Source organism: Chiloscyllium plagiosum, unplaced genomic scaffold (assembly GCF_037043375.1).
Source record: "Chiloscyllium plagiosum isolate Xiang-an unplaced genomic scaffold, Cpla_swu_hap1 HiC_scaffold_2, whole genome shotgun sequence".
Lineage (NCBI taxonomy): Eukaryota > Metazoa > Chordata > Chondrichthyes > Orectolobiformes > Hemiscylliidae > Chiloscyllium > Chiloscyllium plagiosum.
This window is the reverse complement of record NW_028270140.1, coordinates 144,436,668-144,460,560: the sequence shown is the minus strand read 5'-3', so window position 1 is coordinate 144,460,560 and position 23,893 is coordinate 144,436,668. Positions and strand designations below refer to the sequence as shown.

At 44.1% G+C, this 23,893-nt stretch overlaps 1 protein-coding gene across 2 annotated transcripts in view; it reads left to right on the top strand.

The window, feature by feature from the left end:
* Nucleotides 1–22,835, top strand: part of LOC122565260 (microfibrillar-associated protein 3-like) — a 46,131-nt gene extending 23,296 nt beyond the window's left edge. For both annotated transcript variants that reach the window (XM_087973973.1, XM_043721037.2), the window contains exon 3: nt 5,915–22,835. In XM_087973973.1, the coding sequence (XP_087830099.1) occupies nt 5,915–6,867 (953 nt within the window). In that variant the 3' untranslated portion in view covers nt 6,868–22,835. The remainder of the gene's footprint in view (nt 1–5,914) is intronic.
* Nucleotides 22,836–23,893: the final 1,058 nt, after the last annotated feature.

The following is a 23,893-nucleotide window of genomic DNA, read 5'->3' as shown; positions in this document are numbered from 1 at the left end:
ATTTTCCGATACTAAAAATCTAGCTTGTCTTATTACAAAGATTGTAGGCTCCAGAGATGAAACTGCATCTTAAAGGAAACAAATAAAGTTCAAAAATATCATGCAATATTTCACTTCAACTTCCCTTTGCACAACTTGGGGCTTCAGGTTTTATTTACAAGAGGAAAGAACTACATACGTTCACAATAAGCAACTGTAAATGGAGTATAAAGTTCATTTCGTACCATTTTGAAATGGTACAAGTCAGCCGGGTAGTGTTCATGTTGTGGAATCATAAATCTGTGGATTCTGGTTGTGGGTCCACTCTAGAGTACAAAGTTCAGGCTTATTGCCAGCACAGGGCAATACGGTGGCTCAGCATTTAGCACCGCTGCCTCACAGCTCCAGGGACCCGGGTTCGATTCCATCCTTGGGCAATTGCCTGTGTGGAGTTTGCATATTCTCCCCCTGTCTGTGTGGGTTTCCTCCGGGTGCTCCGGTTTCCTCCCACAGTCCAAAGATGTGCAGATCAGGGGGTCATGCTAAACTGTATATAGTGTCCAGACTAGTCATGGGAAATCACAGTATCTGCGATAGTGTGGTGGCAGGGATGCTGTTTTGAGCGTCGTTGCTGGCTTGATGGGCTGAATGGCATGCTTCCACACCATAAGGGTTCAATGATGCAGTGCTGAGAGAGTGCTGCACTGTTGCAGCTGCTGCGGGTGAGATGTTCAATCAAGGATATGTGTACCTGACTTGATTGAAACATGTAAGATCCTGAGGGGTTTTGACTGGGTGGATGTGGAGAGGATGTTTCTTGTGGGAGAATCTGGAACTAGGGGACATAGTTTAAAAACAACGGGTTGCCCATTTAAAACAGGGATTTTTTTTTCCTTTCCAATGCTTGTGAGTCTGAAACATCGCTTTCTGAAAAGGCAGTGGAAGCACAGTCTTTGACTATTAAAAATAGAGGTAGATTCTTGATAAGGAGAGACAGGTTATTATGGGTTGGCAAGAATGTGGGCTCATCAGGTCAGCCCATGAACTTATTGAATAGTTGAACAGGCTTGAAGAGTCAAGTGGCCTACTCCTATTCCTAATTCATATGTTCACGTTCATTCTCTCTCCCTTTATCCCTCATCCAATTAAAAGAAAACCACAGCAGATTTAGGACTGAGTTGAGGAGAAACTTCTTCACCCAAAGAGTTATGAATCTGGAATTCCTTGCCAGGTGCAGCAGTTGAGGCTACCTTGTTGAATGCTTTTAAGGCAAAGATAGATTTTTGAACAGTAAAGGAATTAAGGGTTATGGTGAGTGGGAGGGTAAGTGGAGCTGAGGCCAGGAAAAGATAAGCCATCTTCAATGATGGAGCAAGCTCCACGAGCCAGATGGCCTACTCCCGCTCCTAGATTTTATGTTCTTATCTGGTCATTAACCCATCGTTGTTTGTGTGATCTTGCAGTGCACAAATTTGGTGCTGCATTTCTGGCAATAAAGTACTTCATTGCTTGTAAGCTATGCGATGGTCTGAGAGGCTAGTTGTAAATGTGAATCACTCTGTCATCTTTTGGCTAGAGTTTATCTTAATTATCTTTGAAAATCAGAAATGGAAGAAAGGCTAACCTCAAATAGATCCAGTGCTGGAGAAGGGAAGCACTCTTATTTCACTATTATCAGGACTGAACATGATCGCCAGGTGGATGGGGAAGACAGGGCTTTGGTGGGTTGCTGTTGGGAACTGGAATCTGAAGGTGTCATTTCACTCCAGTTGCTGTGTGAGTAGCTCAGTAACCCCAGCTGCCCCCTCCTCAAGATTGCAAGAACTATTGCTATAAACTAGGACTTTCCAGAAACACCTTGTGGCACTTTACCTAGGCTTATTTTTAGCAAACCTAAAGAGGTTCTAGGAATGTGAATGTGAAGCCTGTTAAACATTATGCATTCCCGTCAATTGCTTTCCTGGGATTGTTATTCATCAGGGCAAAGGAGAAATGTGACTGGGCAAAAGTGCAATCTCTGACACTGTGACGTGCAGTTGAATGCATTAATTCTAACAATGAGAATGAGAATCCCAATGAGTTTTGTGCTGGACAGGGGGCTCTGAAGGTGACAGATCCTTAAAATAGTTGATCAGGATACAACCTGGTTCCATAAACAGCCTCAATGTGGGAAATAAAAACAGAAACTACTAGAATGGCTCTGCAGGTCTGGCAGTATCTGTGGAGAGAAATCACGGTTAACATTTCGGGTCAAGAGAACCTTCCTCAGTGGGGGAAAGGTCCCAAGTCAGGGCTTGGCTGGTCCTTATTTATTCCCCAGGGAAGATGATGGCCTAGTGGCAGTGGCACTGCATTGTTAACCCAGAGACCCAATTAATGTTCTGAGCTACAGGTTCGAATTTGACCATGGTGGATAATGGAATTTGAACTTAATCAATAATCTGGAATTCAGAAACTGACAGTGATCCTGAAGCTGTTGTCACTTGTTGGACAAGTACATCTGGGTTACTAATGTCCTTCAGAGAAGGAAACTACGCACCTATATGTGACTTTAGACCTACAGCAATGTGGTTAATTCTAAATTGCCATCTAATCCTAAATATTATATAAAATGGCCTCAAACAGATAATTATCATTTCACATTCTGTAAGATCTGTTCACTTCCTACATATTGTGAATTATGTCTTTACCTTTGCTTTTAACTATTGTTGTTTGATAGATGCTGTCAGATGTTCTATCTTTAGATGATGTTTGTAACTAAAGTGCTTTCAAGTGGATAGAAAAGATCCCATAGTAATATTTGGGGAAAATCAGAGCTTCCCCAGTGTCTTAGTCAAAGCTGGGGGGCGTGGTGGGTGAGCTGTGAGGAGCATGCTGAGATGCTTCCATGTGACAAGTTGAGTGAGTGGGCAAATGCGTAGCAGATGCAGTATAACATGGATAAATTTGAGGTTGTCGGAAAACAGAATGGCTATAAATTGAGAGAGACACGTGCATTGACACCTGGGTGTCCTCGTGCACCAGTCACTGAAGGTAAGCATGCAGGTGCAGCAGGCAGACAAAAGGTAAATGATGTGTTGAGTTCATAGCGAAAGGATTTGAATATTGGAGCAGGATGTCTTGTTACAATTTTACAGGGTGAGAGTACACCTGGAATATTGTATGCAGTTTTGGTCTCCTTATCTGAGGAAGGCTGCTCTTGCTAGAGAGGGAATTCAGCAGAGGTTTACCAGATCGAGTCCTGCCATCACAGAAATCAAATATAAGAGGAGAGGTTAAATCAGTTACACTAATTAGGTTATATTCACTGGAGTTCAAAAGGATGAAGCATGTGGAGGGGTGTCTCAGAAAATTGTAATATTCCAACAGGACGAGACAGCGTAAGTGCAGGAAGGATGTTCCCAATGACAGGGCATTCCACAAGTAGGGCACCAGTCTAAAGTTATGGGGTAAACCATTTGGGACTGAGATGAGAAGCCATTTTATTTTCTCCCAGGGAGTGGTGAGCCTATGGAATTTACTACCACAGAAAGCTGTTGAGTCTAAAATATTGTATGATTTCAAGAAAGAGTTGGATATAGCACTTGAGGCTAAAGGGCTGAAAGGAAGTGGGGGAAAGGCAGGAACAGACTACAATTGTAATGGATAATAGAGCAGGCTGAAAGGGCTGAATGGCCTATTACTACTCCTATGTTTCTATATTTCTGTCTGAATCACTGAAATAGATTGCTTGTTCGTTTAGTGTTATCACTGTTGAGTGCTTGCTGTGTGCCAATCCACTGCCATTAAATTGCATTGCAACCGTGGCTGTGTTTCAGAAATACTTAATTGGTTACAAAGTGCTTTGGGACACCCAAAGGTTGCTATATTAATGCATCTTTACTCCATTCATTCTAATCCATCAATTATTAAATTCTCATAACTTCTATTAATTGCACCAATTGATTTGTAAATATGACAGAGGTAAACACTTTGCTTGATGATTTGCTCATCAGAGAAGTAAAGGTGCCAAAAAAAGGCCATTTTTGAGCTACCATAACAACAGAAGTGCCTCGATTTTTAGAATTCCGACTTTAGCCTTCTTCCTTTCATCCCGCCTCCGATATTACAGCCCCCTACCCTCTTCCAATTCCTCCACCTCACCATTTGTCTGTAACTGTACGGGCCCTAAACTCTTGACTCCATCTATACTTCCAGCTGCCTTGGCAAAACAAGATCATTAAAGACCCCTTCTACCCCAGTTATACTCTCTCTCTCACACCCTCTTCAGTTGGGCAGAAGATATAAAAATTGATATGAGCAGATTCAAAAGCAGCTTATTCCCCGCTGGTATTAGACTTCTGAATGGTCCTCTCAAATGTGGATCTTGCGCTCTGTGGACCTTCTCTGCAGCTGTAACATTGTATTCCTTACTCTGTCCTGTTCCCCTCATGCACTTTGTATGGTATGATCTGCTGTACTGGTTACCTGATCTCATTTATTGTTACAACTTAATGTGGGATAGATTTGAACACAACCTCTTGGAATTAGGGAATCTCAGGAACAACAGGGAGAAATAGAGTTAAGAAGAAAGAGAAGCTGTGATCTCATGAAACTCTAGACCAGACCGAAGAGACCATGTAACTTGTTCCTACTATTATATGGAATTTTCTTATGGGTTATTTGTTGACTGTTCTAAGTACTGAGTGCGGTTGGTAATAGAAGCAAACTTGGGAGGTACACCTTTTTGGTAAGGCCAAAGGATACTGAAAATTATTTCAAAATTCTATATCCTGCAGTGGCCTGTGGCCAGCTTGGCAACAATCCCAGGCCCAATAAGTCATTATAATTCAGAAACCTGGCTACGACACAATTTTAAAAAATATTGTTAACTGAAAATGAAGGAAGTGGGAATCGGTAAATATATTTAGAAGCGGACATTGGCAGAGTCTGGTGGTTTCTCCCCACTGAAGAGTATTGTTTGTGAGTGTTGACAGAGGTTGCTTTCCTTTAATAGTCTTCCTTAATAGATGACCTGGAGGGAGGAGTCGCAGTTGGGGTGGCTGGATTGCCAATGGTACAAAGCTCATCAATATGATCAACTCTAAAGTGCAACATGTAAAAAGTAATGTGAATGGAGTTTTACATGAACCCACCAGTAGATTGGGCAGAAAGGTGGCAAATGTAGAGAAATGCAAAGTGCTTCACACAGGAGTGTTTTGTTCAGCTGCAAAAATGTTTGTTGTTCTTTCGTGGGTATGGCTGTCACTATTAAGGCTTGTATTTCATGCCCATCTCTAATTATCCCTGAGAGCAGGTCAGACTCAATCCCTTTGCAGTAGGTCTGGAGTCACACGTCGGCCAACCAGTTCAGGACGGCAGATTTCCTTCCCTGAATTAGATGTTACAAAAATCAATTTCATGGTCTATGAATTCCTGATTTAAACTCCTCCACTGGGTGGAATTTGAACCCGTCTGCCCAGAAAGTTGAATTTTTGCAAATGTGCCTTTGGATTGCAAATCCAATGAATGACATTCTCTCAAAGTCAATGTCACTCTCTCCTTTTAAAATGTGAATTTTGGAAGGAGAGGATTTAAAAAAAAAAAACTTATTGACAAAATGTGGGAATCACTGGCTAGGTCAGCATTTATTGCCTGTCCCTAATTGCCCCTTGAGAAGGTGGGGGTGAGTTGCCCCCTTGAACTGCTGTAGATAGACCCACAATACTCTTAGGGAGGGAATTCCAGGATTTTGACCCAGCGACATTGAAGGAATATTTCCAAGTCAGAATGGTGAGTGGCTTAGACGGGAACTTCTGATGTTCCCTTGTCCTTCTAGATGGTAGAGGCCATGAGGAAACCATAAATGTGGGATAGTTTATGTTTGGAAAAAAAAAATTAGTAATCACTTTCATGATCGATTAATTTAAAAGATTTTTCTTTATTGTTTCACCAGACAATTGTTGGATTTCGGACAGTGGACTGTTAAACATCACCACAGTTTCGTTTGGTGACCGAGGCAAGTATACTTGTGTAGCCTCGAACCATTATGGCAGTGTTAATTACACGGTGACTCTGAGAGTCATCTTCACCTCGGGGGATATGGGTGTCTATTATATGATAGTTTGCCTCGTTGCATTCACCATCGTGATGGTCCTGAACATCACCCGACTGTGCATGATGAGCAGCCACCTCAAGAAGACAGAGAAAGCCATCAATGAGTTCTTCAGAACCGAGGGAGCAGAGAAACTGCAGAAGGCCTTTGAGATTGCCAAGCGCATCCCGATCATCACCTCCGCCAAGACTCTGGAACTGGCCAAAGTCACCCAGTTTAAGACGATGGAGTTTGCCCGGTACATCGAGGAGCTTGCCAGGAGTGTCCCGCTGCCCCCTCTCATCATGAACTGCAAGATGTTTGTGGAAGAGATCATGGAAGTCGTGGGCATGGAGGAGCCAAGCCATATCTACGTGGGAGCTGGACCAGCGAGTCAAGAGACTCGAGACGAGGTGTACACGATACCAAATTCTTTAAAGCGCACCAACTCATCTGCAGGGGACTCGGACGAATCGTCTTTGCACGAGCAGCCCCAGCAAATTGCGATCAAGGTATCGGTGCATCCTTTAATGGCGGGGGATACGTTGGAGGGGCAGCGCCAACCAGGTGGTGCCTGCCAACCAGATGGTGCCCGCCAACCAGAGCAAGAGGCCAAGGAGGTGGAGACAGCGCAAGCGGTGATTGAAAGTAGCCCCCATGTTGGGTTGACGGTGACAGAGAATGATGGCAAGGTTGTGACAGCAGTGACTGAAAGGGCCAACTACACTACGGCTGTCTTAGTAGAGAACACCAATTCTGTGACACCAGTGGTGATTGGGAAAACTCCCCGGGTCATATATGAGAGCCATGTGTAGCTGACACAAAACTGCAGTTCACCCCTTTTGGGCTACCATGTGATGGGATCTCCGATGAATAAAATTAGCCTTAACCAGAAGCCAATCATTGCAGAAGAGCAAATAATTATGATAATGCATGGATTTCTGTTCAAATTCTGTCGGATTAGGTTATCACTGACATCGTATTTAGGTGGTTGACATTTGGGGAAAATAAATTACTTTGAGTTTTTGTTTTGAAACAAAAAGTTAACTTCCACTTCTAAATTCCTCTCCGAGATCCTTTTGGGTAAAGGTCATTGTCCATTGAACAATTTAGCTCACTGCCTTGCACATGGCTGTTGTCACACATAGTGATCAGATACATTCTTCATGCTAAAATGTAGTTGAGCTAATAGAAATTCTGTAATCTTCAGAGTAAATTTCCAGAAACACAATGAATATTCATGCGCAAGAGAATGATTTTTGATTTTAAAGAGGGACAAGGGGGAAAACATATCAGGTATAAATGACTAGAGATGCACAGCTAATCGGTCAGACAGGCAGATTTTTAGATGGAGATTGCTTTCTTGAATTAGAAGCCTGAGAATGCATTTTTACAGATAAAGAAGAAAAGAAAACTTGAAACACAAGCTTTCAACACCTCAAAACCTCTTTGAAGCATTTTACACACTATTGAAGTGTAGCCGCTGGTCAATAACTCAAGCAGCTAGTTCATACACAATGTGCTGCCACAATGATCAATCCAATTCGGCCGTTTGATTCAGGGGTGAATATCAGTGAAGCAGAATTCTCTTGCTTTTACAGAGTTTTTAAAAAACTCTGGATCCTTTTTCATGGGATTTGGGCACTGCCAGTAAGACCAGCATTTATTGCCCATCCCTCATCACCTGAGTGGGCTTGCCGGGCCATTTCAGAGGACAGTTAAGTAGGTCTGGAGTCACGTGTAGGCCAGACTGTGTAAGGACAGCAGATTTCACTCCCTAGTATCCACGGATATGCAGGCTTAGGTAGGTTAGCCGTGGAAATGCAGGATTCCAGGGATAGGGTAGGGGGCAGTGGGATACCTTTTGGAGGGTTGATGCGCACTCATTGGGTGGAATGACCTGTTTCTGCACTGTAGGGAAATTCTATATGATCCTTTCTAGGTGAAAGAATGTGAGTAGATTGGGTGGGATTTTCAGCAAGAAACTGATCATAATTGATGTGGCCACCATTACCAAGACTAGATTTCAATTTCAGATTTTATTAATTAAATTCAAATTTCACTCAATGTGTCAATGATAGATTGGTGAATCACAAATCCTGAGGGTCTGAGCCTCCAGCCTATTGTTTTGGTGACAGAGGGTGACTGTCTCCCATTTGAAAAGCTACCCGAGAAGCAAGGCTGGACCTGAGTTGACCGTCTCATCTGACAATGGGGCAGCACTCCTCAAGTAATAGGCTTGGCGGCTGGATCAAGTTCTGTGCACTAATAGTGCTAGCCCTGAATCATGGTAGACAAACAGGGGGTTGGAAGAACACAGCAAGCCAGGCCGCATCTGGAGGTGGAGAAGTCAATGTTTTCAGGTGTATGAAAAAGGGCTACACCCAAAACATTGACTTCTCCACTTCCTGATGCTGCCTGGCTTGCTGCGTTCTTCCAGCCTCCTGTTTGTCTCCTTTTGCATCTGCAGTTTTATTATTAGAGATTCAGTCTCTAATCCCTGAATCGCAGCCCACAAGGCAATGGGAAAACAAAAGAGCAAAAATGCCGAAGATATGTTTTGGCTTTCAAGCCCCATCCTGTTAGTCTGAGAATTTGAACTCATTTGAGTTAAAGAAAAATAACTCCAGTTATTAAGAGTTTGTCGTCAGTAAAAGTGACTCCAGTGATGTATTATCAGTTGTCACCAACATGTGCAAGCTAAAAGGGCTGGTAGAAGTGCTGAACCTTCAGAGTAAATTTTCAAAACGCACAATCTGATTGTAGTTAAAAACCTAACTGGATGCACATGGAACAGGTCATGTTGACCAATTCTCATGAGTGTGACACTAGTCCTGTGCCACCCTGTTTACCTCCACTCTGCCCGTCTAGTGTGACCTAGCAAGCTGTTCATCGAAAGAAATCCTTTCTTAACTTTCTGACCTCACTTTAATGCCTCGCAACCTCAGAGTTCAGGTGACTCCAGAGTGAAAAATGTGTCACAGCCAGTTCCCCACAAACAAATAACACCAAAAACAAAAGCCCACAGCAACACTGGCTGTAATCTCCCGGTTTTATTAGTCAGGTTAACAACCCCGATCAACACAGTCAATGAGGTCAACTTGATTCCAGTTACTACGGGATGGGGGGGGGGGGAGGCTTTATGAAGTGGGGAGGCGAGGAGATAGAGAGCGAGTTCTTGCTGTTACAATGGGGTGAGCAGATGTGTTTGCAAGTTCAAAATGGGTATATTGATGGAGTGGTGATGGAAGAACAAACCAAACCCACTGGCTTTTTTTCTGCAGCAACAATTGCGTCCCAGGCGTCAGTCCATTAGGCCGCACCCACTAATAACAAAAAGTAAGAATTTAAAGATACTCCATAGCACTTAGCTTTCAGCTCAAGTTCCATAGAATGTTCAAATCTCACCTCAAAGGACAGTTGGGGTAGCCCTGGTCAAAAGCAGCTAAGGATGAGTAATTATTGCTGATGGAATGTTTGAAGATGAATTTTTAAAAAAACTTCGCAAAGGGCACTTTAGCCCTACTTTGGTCAATGACTTGTGATGATTCTTGATCATAACTACAGCCATGAGCTGAAACATCAGCAATTTCTAGCCCAAATTGATAATTTAATCTCCGTTGTTGTCAATTGAAGTTCTAAAGGTCCTGCCACGTGAGAATTGCCACGTCCTTCAGGGGATGTTATAAAATATTGTTCAATGCACTAACTTCATCCAGTCTCTCTCCTTTGTAATGCCAAGGAACCTGGGAGTCATGTCATCCACAGTGACCACTTTGCATTTACATAGCGCCCTTAATGTAACAAAACATCCCAAGACAGTAAAGAGGAAACAACGATTGACACTGAGCCACAGAATGAGATCTTGGACCAGGAACCTAAAAGCTTGAAGATGCAAATTCTAGTCCTGATCATTGGAATCTCCGTTCTCCATCAGAATCTGAGTCACCTGCTTGCACAAGGTGGTGAAACCAAAACATTTTGCCATTAATCAATAGGTTAACCCAAAATCAAATTCATCTTCACTTACTGGCATGGCATTCCATTTGATTGAATTATGGCTGTCCCCCATCATTCACCAATTCCTCATTATCCAGCAGAGGCCAGGAGACTCCCATTGGTTTTGAGTATACGCGAAAGGTTGCTAAGTAGCATTGTCTGATATTGGGATGGTGGAGATGGTGTGTCGGGCAGTGGGTTAATTCAACAGCTCGTTCAAAGAGGCAGTAAAATCATGCTGAACCAATGACCTCTGACAATGATGCAAATGTACCCTTGTCACAGAACCATTCAGTTAAACATACTCTCCATTTTGACGTTTCCAATTTTGAGGTTGTTGAAATATTGTTGTAAAAGGGGCCATCAGTATTTGGTAATTTTCCAGTAGTACTATGAGCTGTCATAGAATCCCTACAATATGGAAGCAGGCCATTCGCCCATCAACTCTACTTCGACCCCCCGAAGCACCCAGAGGAAATGCACACAGGCACAGGCAGAATGTGCAAACTCCACGCAGACAGTCGCCCGAGGTTGGAATCAAACCTGGGGCTCTGGTGCTGTGAGACAGCAGTGCTATCCACTGAGCCCTATCACTGTTGTGGGAGGGAAGAGAGGGTGTGAGGACTGGAATGCGGGAGATGTGTTGGACCCGGCTGAGGGTCCTGGCAACTACGGTGTGGGGGAGTCCTCGGTTGAGGAAGAAGGTGGACATCTCGGAGGCCCCCTTGTCAAAGTTGGCATCATCAGAGCACATGCGATGGGGACAGAGGAACTGGGGGAATGGAATGGAATGGAATTTGCTTCTTGTGAAGATTCTATTCTAGTCTCCCAAGGCCTGGAAAGGTCTCCGGGTTAGTTTGGGGTGGTCAATAATTGCAGGCCTTGCCAGCGAAAGCCACATAATGTGAGAGAGTTAACCAGTAATTCAAAAGGTGTAAATGGGTCCTTAGCTGCTTGAAATCATTGTTCTAAAAGGATCAACCAAGTATTGATGAACAGCCCATGTATCCCTGTGCAGAACCCATCAAGTTTGTAAATGTTGAGAATGAAGAATAATAATATTGGGCTTGAAATGTTATCGCTCTCTCTCGCTCTCTCTCGCTCTCTCTTGCTCTTTCTTTCTCTAGGAGCAGGTGCCAGTAAGGGTTGGTGGATGGTGGGATTGACTATCCGTCTTGTGGCCTGGCTGCTGGGTCAGATCTGCACCCTTGCGGCCAACTCTTTTTTTCTCTGTCAATCTGCCTGGTCACAGGAGCTTTGCACGGTTTGCTGCCTTGTCCCAACTCCCTTTGATATTCCGAAACAATCACAGAGAATGCTGGAGAAACTCAGCAGGCCTGGCAGCATCTGGGGAGATAAAAACAGAGTTAACCCATCTTCAGAACTGTTTGGATGTTTCTGCTGCTGCCATCCTCTGCACTCACCTTTTAGATCATAGTGTTATAGGAGCAGAATTAGGCCATTTGGCCCATCGAGTCTGCTCCACTATTTAATCATGGGCAATATGTTTCTCAACCCCATTCTCCTGCCTTCTCCCTTTAACCTGTGATTCCCCTAATAATCAAGACACTGTCTATCTCTGTCATAAAAGACTTGGCCTCCACAGCCCTTAGTGACGATGAGTTCCACAGATTCAACACCTTCTACCTGAAGAGATTCCTCCTCATCTCGGTTCTGAAAGGTTGTCCCTCCACACTGCGTTCATTTATTTGTTCCACTATCTCATCTTTTTTCCCTTTCTCACACTCAACCCCTTTACTTATTTAATGACTCCTGCCTGTCCACTCTCTTCACCCTCTTTGCTGCTTTTTCCTGCGTTTGATTAAAAGTTACTCTCTAAGTCCTGATGAAAGGTTAGTGAACTGAAAAGTCAGCTCTTTTCTCTCTGGGTAGCCAACAGTTGACTGTTTGAGTTGGTTTCTGATTTCATTTTCCATTTTTAAAAATCTATACAGAGTGCTGTTGCACAATGTGCTGTCGGGCAGCTCAGTGGTTAGCACTGCTGCCTTGCAGTAGCAGGGTCCTAGGTTCGATTCCTGCCTCAGGCAACTGTCTGTGTGGAGTTTGCACATTCCCCCTGCATCTGTGTGAGTTTCCTCCGGGTGCTCTGGTTTCCTCCCACAGTCACAAAGATGTGCAGGTCAGGTGAACTGGCTGTGCTGAATTGCCCATAGTCAGAGGTAAATGTCGGGGAATGGGTCTGGGTGGGTTACTCTTTGGAGGGTTGATGTGGACTTGTTGGGTTGAAGGGCCTGTTTCCACACTGTGGGGAATCTAATCTAATTATAAAAACTGCACATGTTGTGTCCCTGTCACCAGAGTGAGAGTTTTTCCTCATGTATTAACCACCACCAGCAAATTATCCATGTTTTCCAAGTCATCAATTTATCTGCAATACTTGTTGAGGCAATGCAGGACTCCAAAGGTTGGGCTCTTGAGGTGCAGTGGTCGTGTCCCTACCTCTGAGTTAGGAGGCTGGGTTTAAGTTCCACCTGCTCCAGAGGTGCATATTAACATCTCTGAACAGATTGATTAGGAAAATATCTCAGACCACTGGAGAGAGAGGAGAGGGCTGAGTGAAGCTGGAATGGAAAGTTTCTGGTTGTTTTGCTAAAATGGTGTGTAACCTTAAGAGTTTTATCTTAGAGCCATACAGCATGGAAACATACCCTTCGGCCAACCAGTTCAGGCTGACCATAGTCCCACACTAAACTAGTCCCAACTGCCTGGGCTTGGCCCATATCCCTCCAAAGCTTTCATATTCATGTATCTATCCAAATGTTGTAACTGTACCTGCATCTACCACTTCCTCTGGCAGTTCATTCTGCACACAAACCACTCTCTGTCTAAATAAATTGCTCATCATGTTTTTTTTTAATCTTTCTCCTCTTACCTTAAAAATATGCCTTCCCAATCTTGAACTCCCCTACCCTCGGGAAAAGACACCTGCTGTTAACCTTATCCATGCCCCTCATGATTTTATAAACTTCTACCAGGTCAGTGAAAAAAGTGCTGGCCGGTCCAGCCTCTCCTTATAAGTGCAGCTCTCCGTTCCTCGCAACATCCTGGTAAATCTCTTCTGAACTGTCTCCACCTTAATAACATTCTTCTTATAACAGGGAGACCAGAACTGGACACATCGATATCCTGTACAACCTCAACATAATCCCTGTAATGAATGCTGATTTAAGGTTGTTACACTGTCTGCTACATTAGTGAGTGCCTAACCTGAGAAGCATTTTTTTTTGGTGATGAGATATTTATGTCATGGCCTTTTCTTCAGTCTGATGTATTTTGGGATCACAGACAGTGAAGGGATGATCAGGGATAGCTGCAGAACCTAGAGTTATCTGTGAATCTAGCTGTCTCGTGTGTGAAACCTTCAATTTTCCTTTTGATAGAGGGAGGATTCAGACTCTCAATTGCCCAAACCGTATTTCTGGATCCTGGGTGTCACGTAACCTTTATTGGCATATGGTGCTGTTTATATAATTAACATCGCCCCTTTGCAAATAAAATGAACTTCCCCTGCCGACTCGATTGGAAAGGTTTGGGGGTTGGGAAAGGAGAGTTTTAATTACTGCTGATGCCGCAGGGGTATTATAGACAATAGTTGCAGGAGTAGGCCATTCAGCCCTTCGAGCCTGCACCGCCATTCAACATGATCATGGCTGATCATTCCTAATCAGTATCCGGTTCCTGCCTTATCTCCATAACCCTTGATTCCACTATCTTTGAGAGCTCTATCCAACTCTTTCTTAAATGAATCCAGAGACTGGGGCTCCACTGCCCTCTGGGGCAGAGCATTCCGCACAGCCACCACTCTCTGGGTGAAGAAGTTTCTCCTGAGCTCTGTCCTAAATGGTCTACCCCGTATTTTTAAGCTGTGTCCTCTGGTTCGGCACTCACCCATCAGCGGAAACATGTTTCCTGCTGCCAGAGTGTCCAATCCTTTCATAATCTTATACGTCTCAATCAGATCCCCTCTCAGTCTTCTAAACTCAAGGGTATACAAGCCCAGTCGCTTCAGTCTTTCAGTGTAAGGTAATCCCGCCATTCCAGGAATTGACCTCATGAACCTACGCTGCACTCCCTCAATAGCCAGAATGTCTTTCCTCAAATTTGGAGACCAGAACTGCACACAGTACTCCAGGTGTGGTCTCACCAGGGCCCTGTACAGTTGAAGAAGCACCTCTTTGCTTCTATACTCAATTCCTCTTGTTATGATGGCCAGCATGCTATTAGCCTTCTTCACTACCTGCTGTACCTGCATGCTTGCCTTCATTGACTGGTGTACAAGAACACCCAGATCTCTCTGTACTGCCCCTTTATCTAAACTGATTCCATTGAGGTAGTAATCTGCTTTCCTGTTCTTGCCACCAAAGTGGATAACCATACATTTATCCACATTAAACTGCATCTGCCATGCATCTGCCCACTCACCTAACTTGTCCAGGTCACCCTGTAATCTCCTAACATCCTCATCACTTTTCACCCTGCCACCCAACTTTGTATCATCAGCAAATTTGCTAATGTTATTGCTGATACCATCTTCTACATCATTAACATATATTGTAAAAAGCTGCGGTCCCAGCACGGATCCCTGCGGTACCCCACTGGTCACTGCCTGCCATTCCGAAATGGAGCCGTTTATCACTACCCTTTGTTTCCTATTAGCCAAGCAATTTTCAATCCAATCTAGTACTTTGCCCCCAATACCATGCGTCCTAATTTTACTCACTAACCTCCTGTGTGGGACTTTATCAAAAGCTTTCTGAAAGTCCAGGTACTCTACATCTACTGAATCTCCCTCGTCCATCTTCAGAGTTACATCCTCAAAAAATTCCAGAAGATTAGTCAAGCATGATTTCCCCTTCACCAGGGAGAGGGAAAGAATTCAGCTCACCCTGACCCAGCCTGCCAGAGGATGAGGAGGGCTCACAACCAACGGGCCGAGTTTCATTTGCATAGCGCCTCCCACAACTCTTCCCCTGGGGATGTCTCACGCTGCTCTGAAACCGTCGGCGTGTTCTGGGGCGACCGGTTTGTGCACGGCAGCCTCCCCACGGGCAGCGAAGTTGACAAGGAGCTGATTGCTCCCTGGTGATGGAGAGGCGTTCACTCCTTTCCGTGGAAGCTTTTTGCCTCGACCTGAGACAGGGTCTTGCCTTGCCTTCCCTCAGATATTGCTTTGCCACCTCAGCACTGTCCCGGGGCCACCCACCGAGAAGACGGTTCTGAATGAGCCCCTGATGGCGAAGCGAGGTATAAATAAAGTGAATTTTCCTCCACAACACTGCAGTAAACATAGCTGCCTACTTTTGTGAAGGGTTGCATTGAAGAGTTTCCAAGCAGTGATTACCTTTGCTGCTTTAGGCTTTGCTTTTCCCGCACGATCGGAAAGCTGCGACAAATAAAATGGTTCCTTTGTTTCGACGGGAAAGAGGAGCTGTGCATACATCAGGAGACTGTGCTGAAAGTTGGCTACGTGCCCTTCAAGTGTGAAGGGTCTATTTTGGCATCAGCTTTACCTGTGACTCCTATACACTGAAAGGTTCCGATTCAGCCAGTGCTGCAGATTATAATTCTCAATTTGGGGGAAAGCTGCCTTTAGCTTGCAACTTTCTTTTTTGAGCAGAAATAATGGGACAAACTCTGCTTTCTCTCCACAAATGCTGCCAGACCTGCTGAGTTAACATCTTTGTCCCAGGGTAATTTTCAGGCTATTTGATCAGCATGGTTGAGTTGGATGGAAGGGTCTCTCTCTGTGCTGTGCATCTCTATGACTCCATAACAGATTAAACCCTCAGATGCCGAGCTACACTGACCGGCGGTGTTGTGGGGATGGTGTTGGGGATGATCTGGGCTTGAGGAAGGATGCAGGTGGACTGCAGAAGGCTACAGACAACGCCAGTTAAACAAAGCACAGGTTTTCAGAGACGCTGCTATGTCGTTTGTGAACAGGCTTGTTTTTTTTTATGCAGAGGGGGAACATCACATTGCCTCCGCTCTGACACACGCAGCCTGTTTTTTGTGTTAATTAATGAAAGCTAATGCTGTTTCGGATCTGGAATCGTGCCCAGTATGTACTTTTGTATAAAAAGGCATCCAGTTGGAAGTATTCGTTTATGTGTTGCATTCCATTGTAAGCGCTGCACCTTAGGGCAGGTTCCCACAAAAAAAAGTCATCCGTGAGAAAAACCGCTTAAATTATGGACTGAGGAAGGGGGATGGTTACATTGATTTAGTTTTTGAGCTCCTTTGTGGAATTTACAAGGCTTATCCAGTCGAGGCATTTAATGTTTGCGGGAAAAGAGTGGGCGTGCGGGGCAAACAGGATTCCTCTTCAAAAGAGCCAGCCCAGAGTTGATGGGACAAATGGCCACCCTCCCATTCTGATGAAGAGTCATGGAATGTTACAGTGCAGAAGGAGGCCATTCATCCCCCCGCCCTCCTCATGCCTAACTGGCTGTTGAAAAAAGCATCATTACCTTGTGCCAACTTGTTGCTTCCCCCCCCCCCCACCCCCATACCCTTGCACATTATTTCTATCCAAATAACCATCCAATGCCCTCTTGACCGAACCTGCCTCCACCACATTACCTGGCAGCTCACTCCAGAGCCTAACTACTCGCTGGATAAAAAGGTATTCTCCTCACCGTGCCCCTGCTTCGTTTTAGACTCAAAGCATTAACTTTTTAAAAATTCAGTCACAGGATGAGGGCATCACTGGGCTAGGCCAGCATTTATCCCTAGTTATCCATAGGGCAATTAAGAGCAGTCCTGTGAATCTGGAGTCACATGTAGTCCAGCCCAGGTAAGGATGGCAGTTCCCTTCCCTAAAGGGCATTTGTGAACTAGATGGATTTTTCCAACAATTCACAGCCATCCTTAGACTCCTAATTCCAGAATTTTGTTATTGAATTCAAATATCGCCATCTGCTGTGATGGGATTCGAACCAGGCTCCCCAGAACATTACATGGGTCTATTGGATTGGCAGTAAATACCACTAGTCCATCACCTCCTCACTAAACTCTGCTTCTCTCTCCACAGATTCTGCCGAGTGTTTTCCAGCATTTTCTGTTTTTGTTTCACATTTCCAGTGTCTGCAGCCTTTTGCTTTTATTTGGCTTCCCTCTACACTGTACTATCCTCTGATTATAGGATTCGGTAGAACAGAGAGAGTGAAACAGCTGGTGATGCCGGTTGAGGGCTAGGGATCAGGTAAGATAAAGATAAGTTAAAATTTGAGATGGAGCTTACATAAGAACATATCAATTTCGAGCAGGAATATGCCTTTTGAGTTTGCTTAATAACCTGATTACTCCACCTTTGCACCTATACCTGATATCTTTTCACCCCCTTGATTAGCAAGAAGGAATGCTTCCTCTTATTGCTCAGTGTATTGAATACAGGAGTTGGGATGTTATGTTGCGGCTGTACAGGACATTGGTTAGACCAGTTTTGGAATACTGCATTCATTTCTGGTTTCCCTGCGATGGGAAAGATGTTGTTAAACTTGATTGGGTTCAGAAAAGGAAGTGGCCAGAGATGGAGAGGTTGGACAGGCTGGGGCTGTTTTCCCTGGAGCATCGGAGGCTGAGGGGTGACCTTATAGAGGTTTATAAAATCATGAGGGGCATGGATAGGGTCAATAGCCAAGGTCTTTTTCCCAGGGTGGGGGAGTCCAAAACTAAAGGGCATAGGTTTAAGGTGAGGGGGAAAGATTTAAAGGGGGCCTTAGGGGGCAACCTTTTAATGCAGAGGATGGTGTGTGTGTGCAATGAGCTGCACCAGGTAGTGGTGGAGCCTGGTACAATTACAACATTTAAAATGCATCTAGATGGGTATATGAACAGGAAGGGTTTAGAGGGATATGGTTCAAATTCTGGCAAATGGGACTAGATTGGGTTGGGATATCTGGTCAGCATGGACAAGTTGGACCGAAGGGTCTGTTTCCGTGCTGTACATGGGATCCTGGTGTGAAAGATCAGCCAGCCCCTTCATTTCTGTCAGTGTTGAATGTCTGTGGGGTTAACGCAAACCTCAGAGGTTGCAAGGTTTTGTCCATAGGGATTTCAACAGGTGAGTAGCGATCACTTCACAGGCTCTGGCAGAGCCTTAGGCATGCCCAAGATGGTGCAGAGAGAAATATCAAAACCAGGGTCTCAGTCCATTGTTGAACAGTGTGCTAATATGGACAGTGGATGAGGACAAAGGCAGACTGGGCAGCTAATGCCGCCTCCCCAGGTTCAATGGCCTGGTCACAGCTTATTCTCACAATCTGATGGGCAAACTACTGGAAAAGACTGAATGAGTATGATTAGTGGTTCAAGGAAGGGAAGAACAAGAATTTAAATTTACGCAGCACCTTTTAATTAACTATTTTAAGCATCAGTCATCTAATTATGATATATTTAAAATCTTTAGGCTGTGTGTCATTTCTGCTCTCACTACCCCATTAATTTCTGATGTCTCTATTTGTAATGGCTGTTTTATCATGTTGTAATTATTCCTCTCCTGAAGTGGCAGTAATGAAATGTCTCAGTTTTGTTTTTCTCCCAGCTGCTCTGTCTGGGTGACAGAGAAATCTTGATGCTGAAACAGCTCTGTTTTCTGCTTCTTTATCTGAATCTTGAATCACAAAGCGAAGATGTCACCAGGTAGTGTGGAACTTTAAATACTACTGTAAAGAGAGAGACACCCTGCCAAAGCTGTTTGAACAGACCATACAAATGTTAATGTTAATATCTCACTTTCTCTCTCTCTCTTTCTCTCTGTACCTTCTCTGTTGCTGTAACTCTGTATTCTGCCCTCTGTTCTGCTACCCTGATGCATTTTGTATAGTATGATTTGCCTGTATAGCACACAAAACAACCCTTTTCACTATATCTTGGTGCACTTGACATAATAAATCAAATCAATTTAAATCATCAGGATGAATGCAAGAATGCCAAATTTCAAATAACGATAACAGTTTATACAGCAGGAGAAAAGAGTGATGGTTCTTTTCTCCTGGTGTATAAATTGTTGTGGTCATTTGAAATTTGGCATTCTTGCATTCATCCTGATGATTTAATTTCATTTGATTTATTATGGAATGAAGTGTTCAGCAATGTGTCCCTTTTTCTCTGTCAAGATAAATCTCTCATATTTTCTCCTTAGAAACTGAGACTTGCATTACCTTGGTCCAAAGACACTGTCCAACCCACACTCTCTATCTCTACTTCACTGCCAACGTAAGACACTCTCAATTCCTGGAAATGTCATGCTGACCTCCTGCAGTATTGTCACTGTCACATTTCCTGGTCACACCCTCCTGAAATGCTGTGAGTGGAGTTATACGATCCGTTGGTACTGGGTGTAGCTTGGATCGTCTTTCAAGATAATACCAGCATCACTCCAATTCTTCTCAGCTTCTTTTTAGAATCACAGCATCCCTACTGTGTGGAGACAAGCCAATCGGCCCATTGAGTCCACACTGCCCCTCCAAACAGCATCCCACACTGTCCCTGTAACCCTGCATTTTCCATGGCTAACGCACCCAGCCTGCACATCACTGGACACTATGGGTAATATGGCATGGCCAATCCACCTAATTTGCACAACTTTGGATTGTGGGAGGAAACCAGAGCAAATCCATGCAGACATAGGGAGAATGTGCAAACTGCACACAGACAGTCACCCAAGGGTTAAATCAAATCCAGGTCCCTGGTGCTATGAGGCAGCAGTGCTAACCATTGAGCCACCGTGGTGCTTTTATAAAAGGTTTTTCCCAGGTTTCCTACTACAGCAAAGCAATGTGCTGCTGATTTGCCCAAATGTCGCTTTGCTAACTAATAGCAGAAGAGGAAATAAAGATCATGGAGCAACACAAGAACAAATACATGCAAATGGCAATTCTGTCTCACTAGTGTCCAAGAATGCATCTCAGAATTGCCTCTTATTATGTAATAAAAGATGAGGGTACTGAGAAGCTCAGTGGATCTGACAGTGTCTCTCATCACAGATGCTGTCTCCAAAGACAAGATTAGTAGATACCTCCAAACCACACACTGTCCTGACTTGGAATAACTCTGCTATTCCTTCACTGTCGCTCAGTCAAAATCCATACATTTGCTTCTTAACAGAACTGTGGGTGTACTCATGCCACATGGACTGTGATGGTTCAAGGCGGCAGTTCCCTACTGCCCCAGTAAGCGACTCCCACGTCCTGCAAACGAATAATTTTTTAAAATGTTGAGATTAGAATAAGACTTTTCTTGGGCACTGAAGGAGGGTGGGAATAGAAGCCCAGAAAATAGCAATGGGAGTACGGCGTTCAGCCCTTCGAGAGAATGGGAAGCATTTTATAATGTTGAAGGGGGTGCGGGTGTAGGAAGAACAAAAGAGGTAGGACTGGAATGGGGTAAAGATTTTAAATGATGGCAAAGTCATGGAATAAAAGACAAAGGGAGCAGTAATAATTTTAATTAAGAAAGAGGTAGTACAATTGCAACATTTAAAAGGCATTTGGATGGGTATATGAATAGGAAGAGTTTGGAGGGATATGGGCCGGGTGCTGGCACGTGGGACTAGTTTGGGTTGGGATACCTGGTCGGCATGGACGGGTTGGGCCAAAGGGTCTGTTTCTGTGCTGCACATGTTTATGACTCTAAGTGTTTGTCCAGAGTGAATCTGAATGACAGAAAAATAACCAACTCTCTCGGAGAGCTAAAATGGGAAAATTTAAATTCAAGCCGGCACATGACACAAAAAAAACTCAGATTTAAAATAGGAGGACAGGGTTCGTGTGTTGAAGTTGTTGAAACCAGTGTTGATGCTGGAGGGCTGGAAAGTGAAGTGCTGTTCCTCCAGTCTCCATTGAGTTTCATTGGAGGATTGTAGCCAACTGACGATGATATTTTCACTGGCGTTTTCTGCGCTTATTTCAGATTTCCAGCATCTGTAGAAGGTTCCTTCCATTTTCATAATGTAGAGCCCTTTGTTTGAGCCATTTCCTTGCCTAGTGGGATGTCTGTGTTTGGAATCTCACCTGTTCACAGCAGGTACCTGGTGATCTCACTGTACTCCAGTTCCATGTCTGTTCCCCAGTGCAATACTGAAGCAAAAATAAATGCAACATTGTCCGCTAAGCAGCATTGTTATCACTTTCAGCACTTTTACCATGTCTTCAAGTGTTATGAACTGTTTTGTGGGGGAGCATACTCCTCGCTTTAGACCATTCATCGGTGCTGTGGGGGAGTTCTCAAAGGGGAGAGCAACTCTAATTCTCTCTAAGAAAAGCATGGCGGGGTGGGGCAATTGTAGGATGCAAATCCGCAATACGCAAAGAAATATATTTGCATGCTATTCAGTCTGGTTTGACACTTGTCATGATTTCACTGTGCCCATAGATTGCTTCAGCAACCTCTAACAAACTCAGCTTGAGTTATAAAGGCCTTTTCAGAGAAGCCTGTGGCAGTGTTTACTCAGAAGTAATGGCCATTGTTTTGTGTGCAGAGAAATGCCTGTGGATGTTATGCTTCTGTTCCCAGTGAACCATCAAGACCCTCAGCACTTTCTCCTGTATTAAGTCTGGCATGGCATGCTATCGGTGTATTCCTGCCATATTTCTTGAGAATCAGATATCTTAACCTTTCGCATGTATTGGCCAGTGTGTATTCCATACCTTTCCTGGTGCATCACCTTCCAGGGATCTTTAAAGGGTTACAAATATTAATTGTTCACATCTACATGAATAATTTTCTTTAGTACATTTTTCTCAGTTAATATGAGACAAGCACATAGTTTACCCGGGAAGTTGTTTAATAACGGATCCTCTCTTCGTTTGATGTATGCAAAGCTAAAATCTAATGGAGATAGGAATTAGGTTAAGCCTTGGTATAATTCTACACATTAATGAGCTCATTGTACTTTGGAGCAGATGTGCTAAAAAAGTAGCAGTGAAAAACAACAGTGTTCAAGGCTAATGTTACCCATCTGTTTCAAAATGCCTTACTGTAAAGTCTTTGGAGGGAGAGAAGAAGAGTTGCTGTGTTGCTGGCTCACTTGTAAACGTTCCCTCTGATCAGTTTGTTGACCATCTCACTGGGACCAGGGATTTAACATTGCTGATGCACAAATCAGCCACAAACAAGGAACAACATGGGAAAAGGTGGGAATACAACTCATGATCTCCTGATCACTCATCAAGGAGGTGGTACATCTTATGATCATGAATTTCTGTTGACTTTTATTTTCAATGGAGAGAAATGACTAATGCATGGCTGCTCCATCACCCATGTTCTGAACGCCTCCACATCAGAATTGAGAGGGTCAAAAACAGGCTGGAATAATAGTGTAAAAAGGTTGGCAACACTGCTTGCTGTTCTGGCAGAGAGAGTTATTTCCAAGGAAGGTATTAAGTGTTTGTACCTTACTGTCCCTTGGTGTCATTTCAGGGTCATATCAATTTGGAGCAATTCTAATCTCTGCTGGCCTTCTGCTTCAGGCTACAAATGTCTAGTTTTATTTGTTGAAGCTATAGCAAGCTGGCCTTGCTCTAAGTTATTCTCACCCGAGAAAAGATTGACCAAATACCTATGCAACTTGATATGAATGTAATTTGTTCTATCAGACACGCTAATTGTTATCTGACATACAAATAGCTGTGCTAATATGCCAGATGGGGTGCAAAAATTGACTGCAGTCTATATACTGGTGTGACCGAGAGTTGGCTGACAGCTGAGGTGTACTGGAAAAGAATCAACTTGTATTGAAATAAACACTATTTACCCTGTGCTCCTTGTGGGTTTTGTTCATTTGTCTTCAGTCTTACTCAGCATTATCCTGGTTATAAAATTCGCCTCCTTACTTCAAATCCCTCCATACTTTCATCCTACCCGATCCCTGTGGGATCCTCCAGCCCACAATTCTCAGAGAGATTTACCATCTCTATTCCTGGCCTCTTGAGCATCTCCAGTTTTTATCGTTTCACTATTGGGTGGCTGCACCTTCAGTTATCTAGGTGCTACGTTCGACAATACCCTTCCTCCACCTCTCTACCTTTCTAAAGGCACTGCTAAAAGCCATTTCTTCATACATGAATGTAAATATTTATAATGCTCCTGTGAACCACTTTCAGTCACTTATGACATTAAGAAAGTTGTATAATTATGAATTACCATTGTGCTCCGATTTCTTTGTAACTCCTTTGATCCCAAAGCCAGACACACCTGCACACAGTTGCTGATCATTAGAAAGTGATATTCACTGATCATTAACCATCTCCATCAGCATTACCATCACTAAATCCCCCACTATCAACATTGTGAGAAACTGAACCTCAGCTGTAGGGTTTAGGTTAAAATCCCGCACCTCTGCCCTCAGACCCCACCCCTCCAACCGTAACAAGGACAGAACGCTCCTGGTGCTCACCTTCCACCCTACCAACCTTCGCATAAGCCAAATCATCTGCCGACATTTCTGCCACCTCCAAAAAGACCCCACCACCAGGAATATATTTCCCTCCCCACCCCTTTCCGCCTTCCGCAAAGACCGTTCCCTCCATGACTATCTGGTCAGGTCCACGCCCCCCTACAACCCACCCTCCCATCCTGGCACCTTCCCCTGCCACCACAGGAACTGTAAAACCTGCGCCCACACCTCCTCCCTCACCTCCATCCAAGGCCCTAAAGAAGCCTTCCACATCCATCAAAGTTTTACCTGCACAATCCACTAATATCATTTATTGTATCCGTTGTTCCCGATGCGGTCTCTTCTACTTTGGGGAGACTGGACGCCTCCGAGCAGAGCGCTTTAGGGAACATCTCCGGGACACCCGCACCAATCAGCCACAC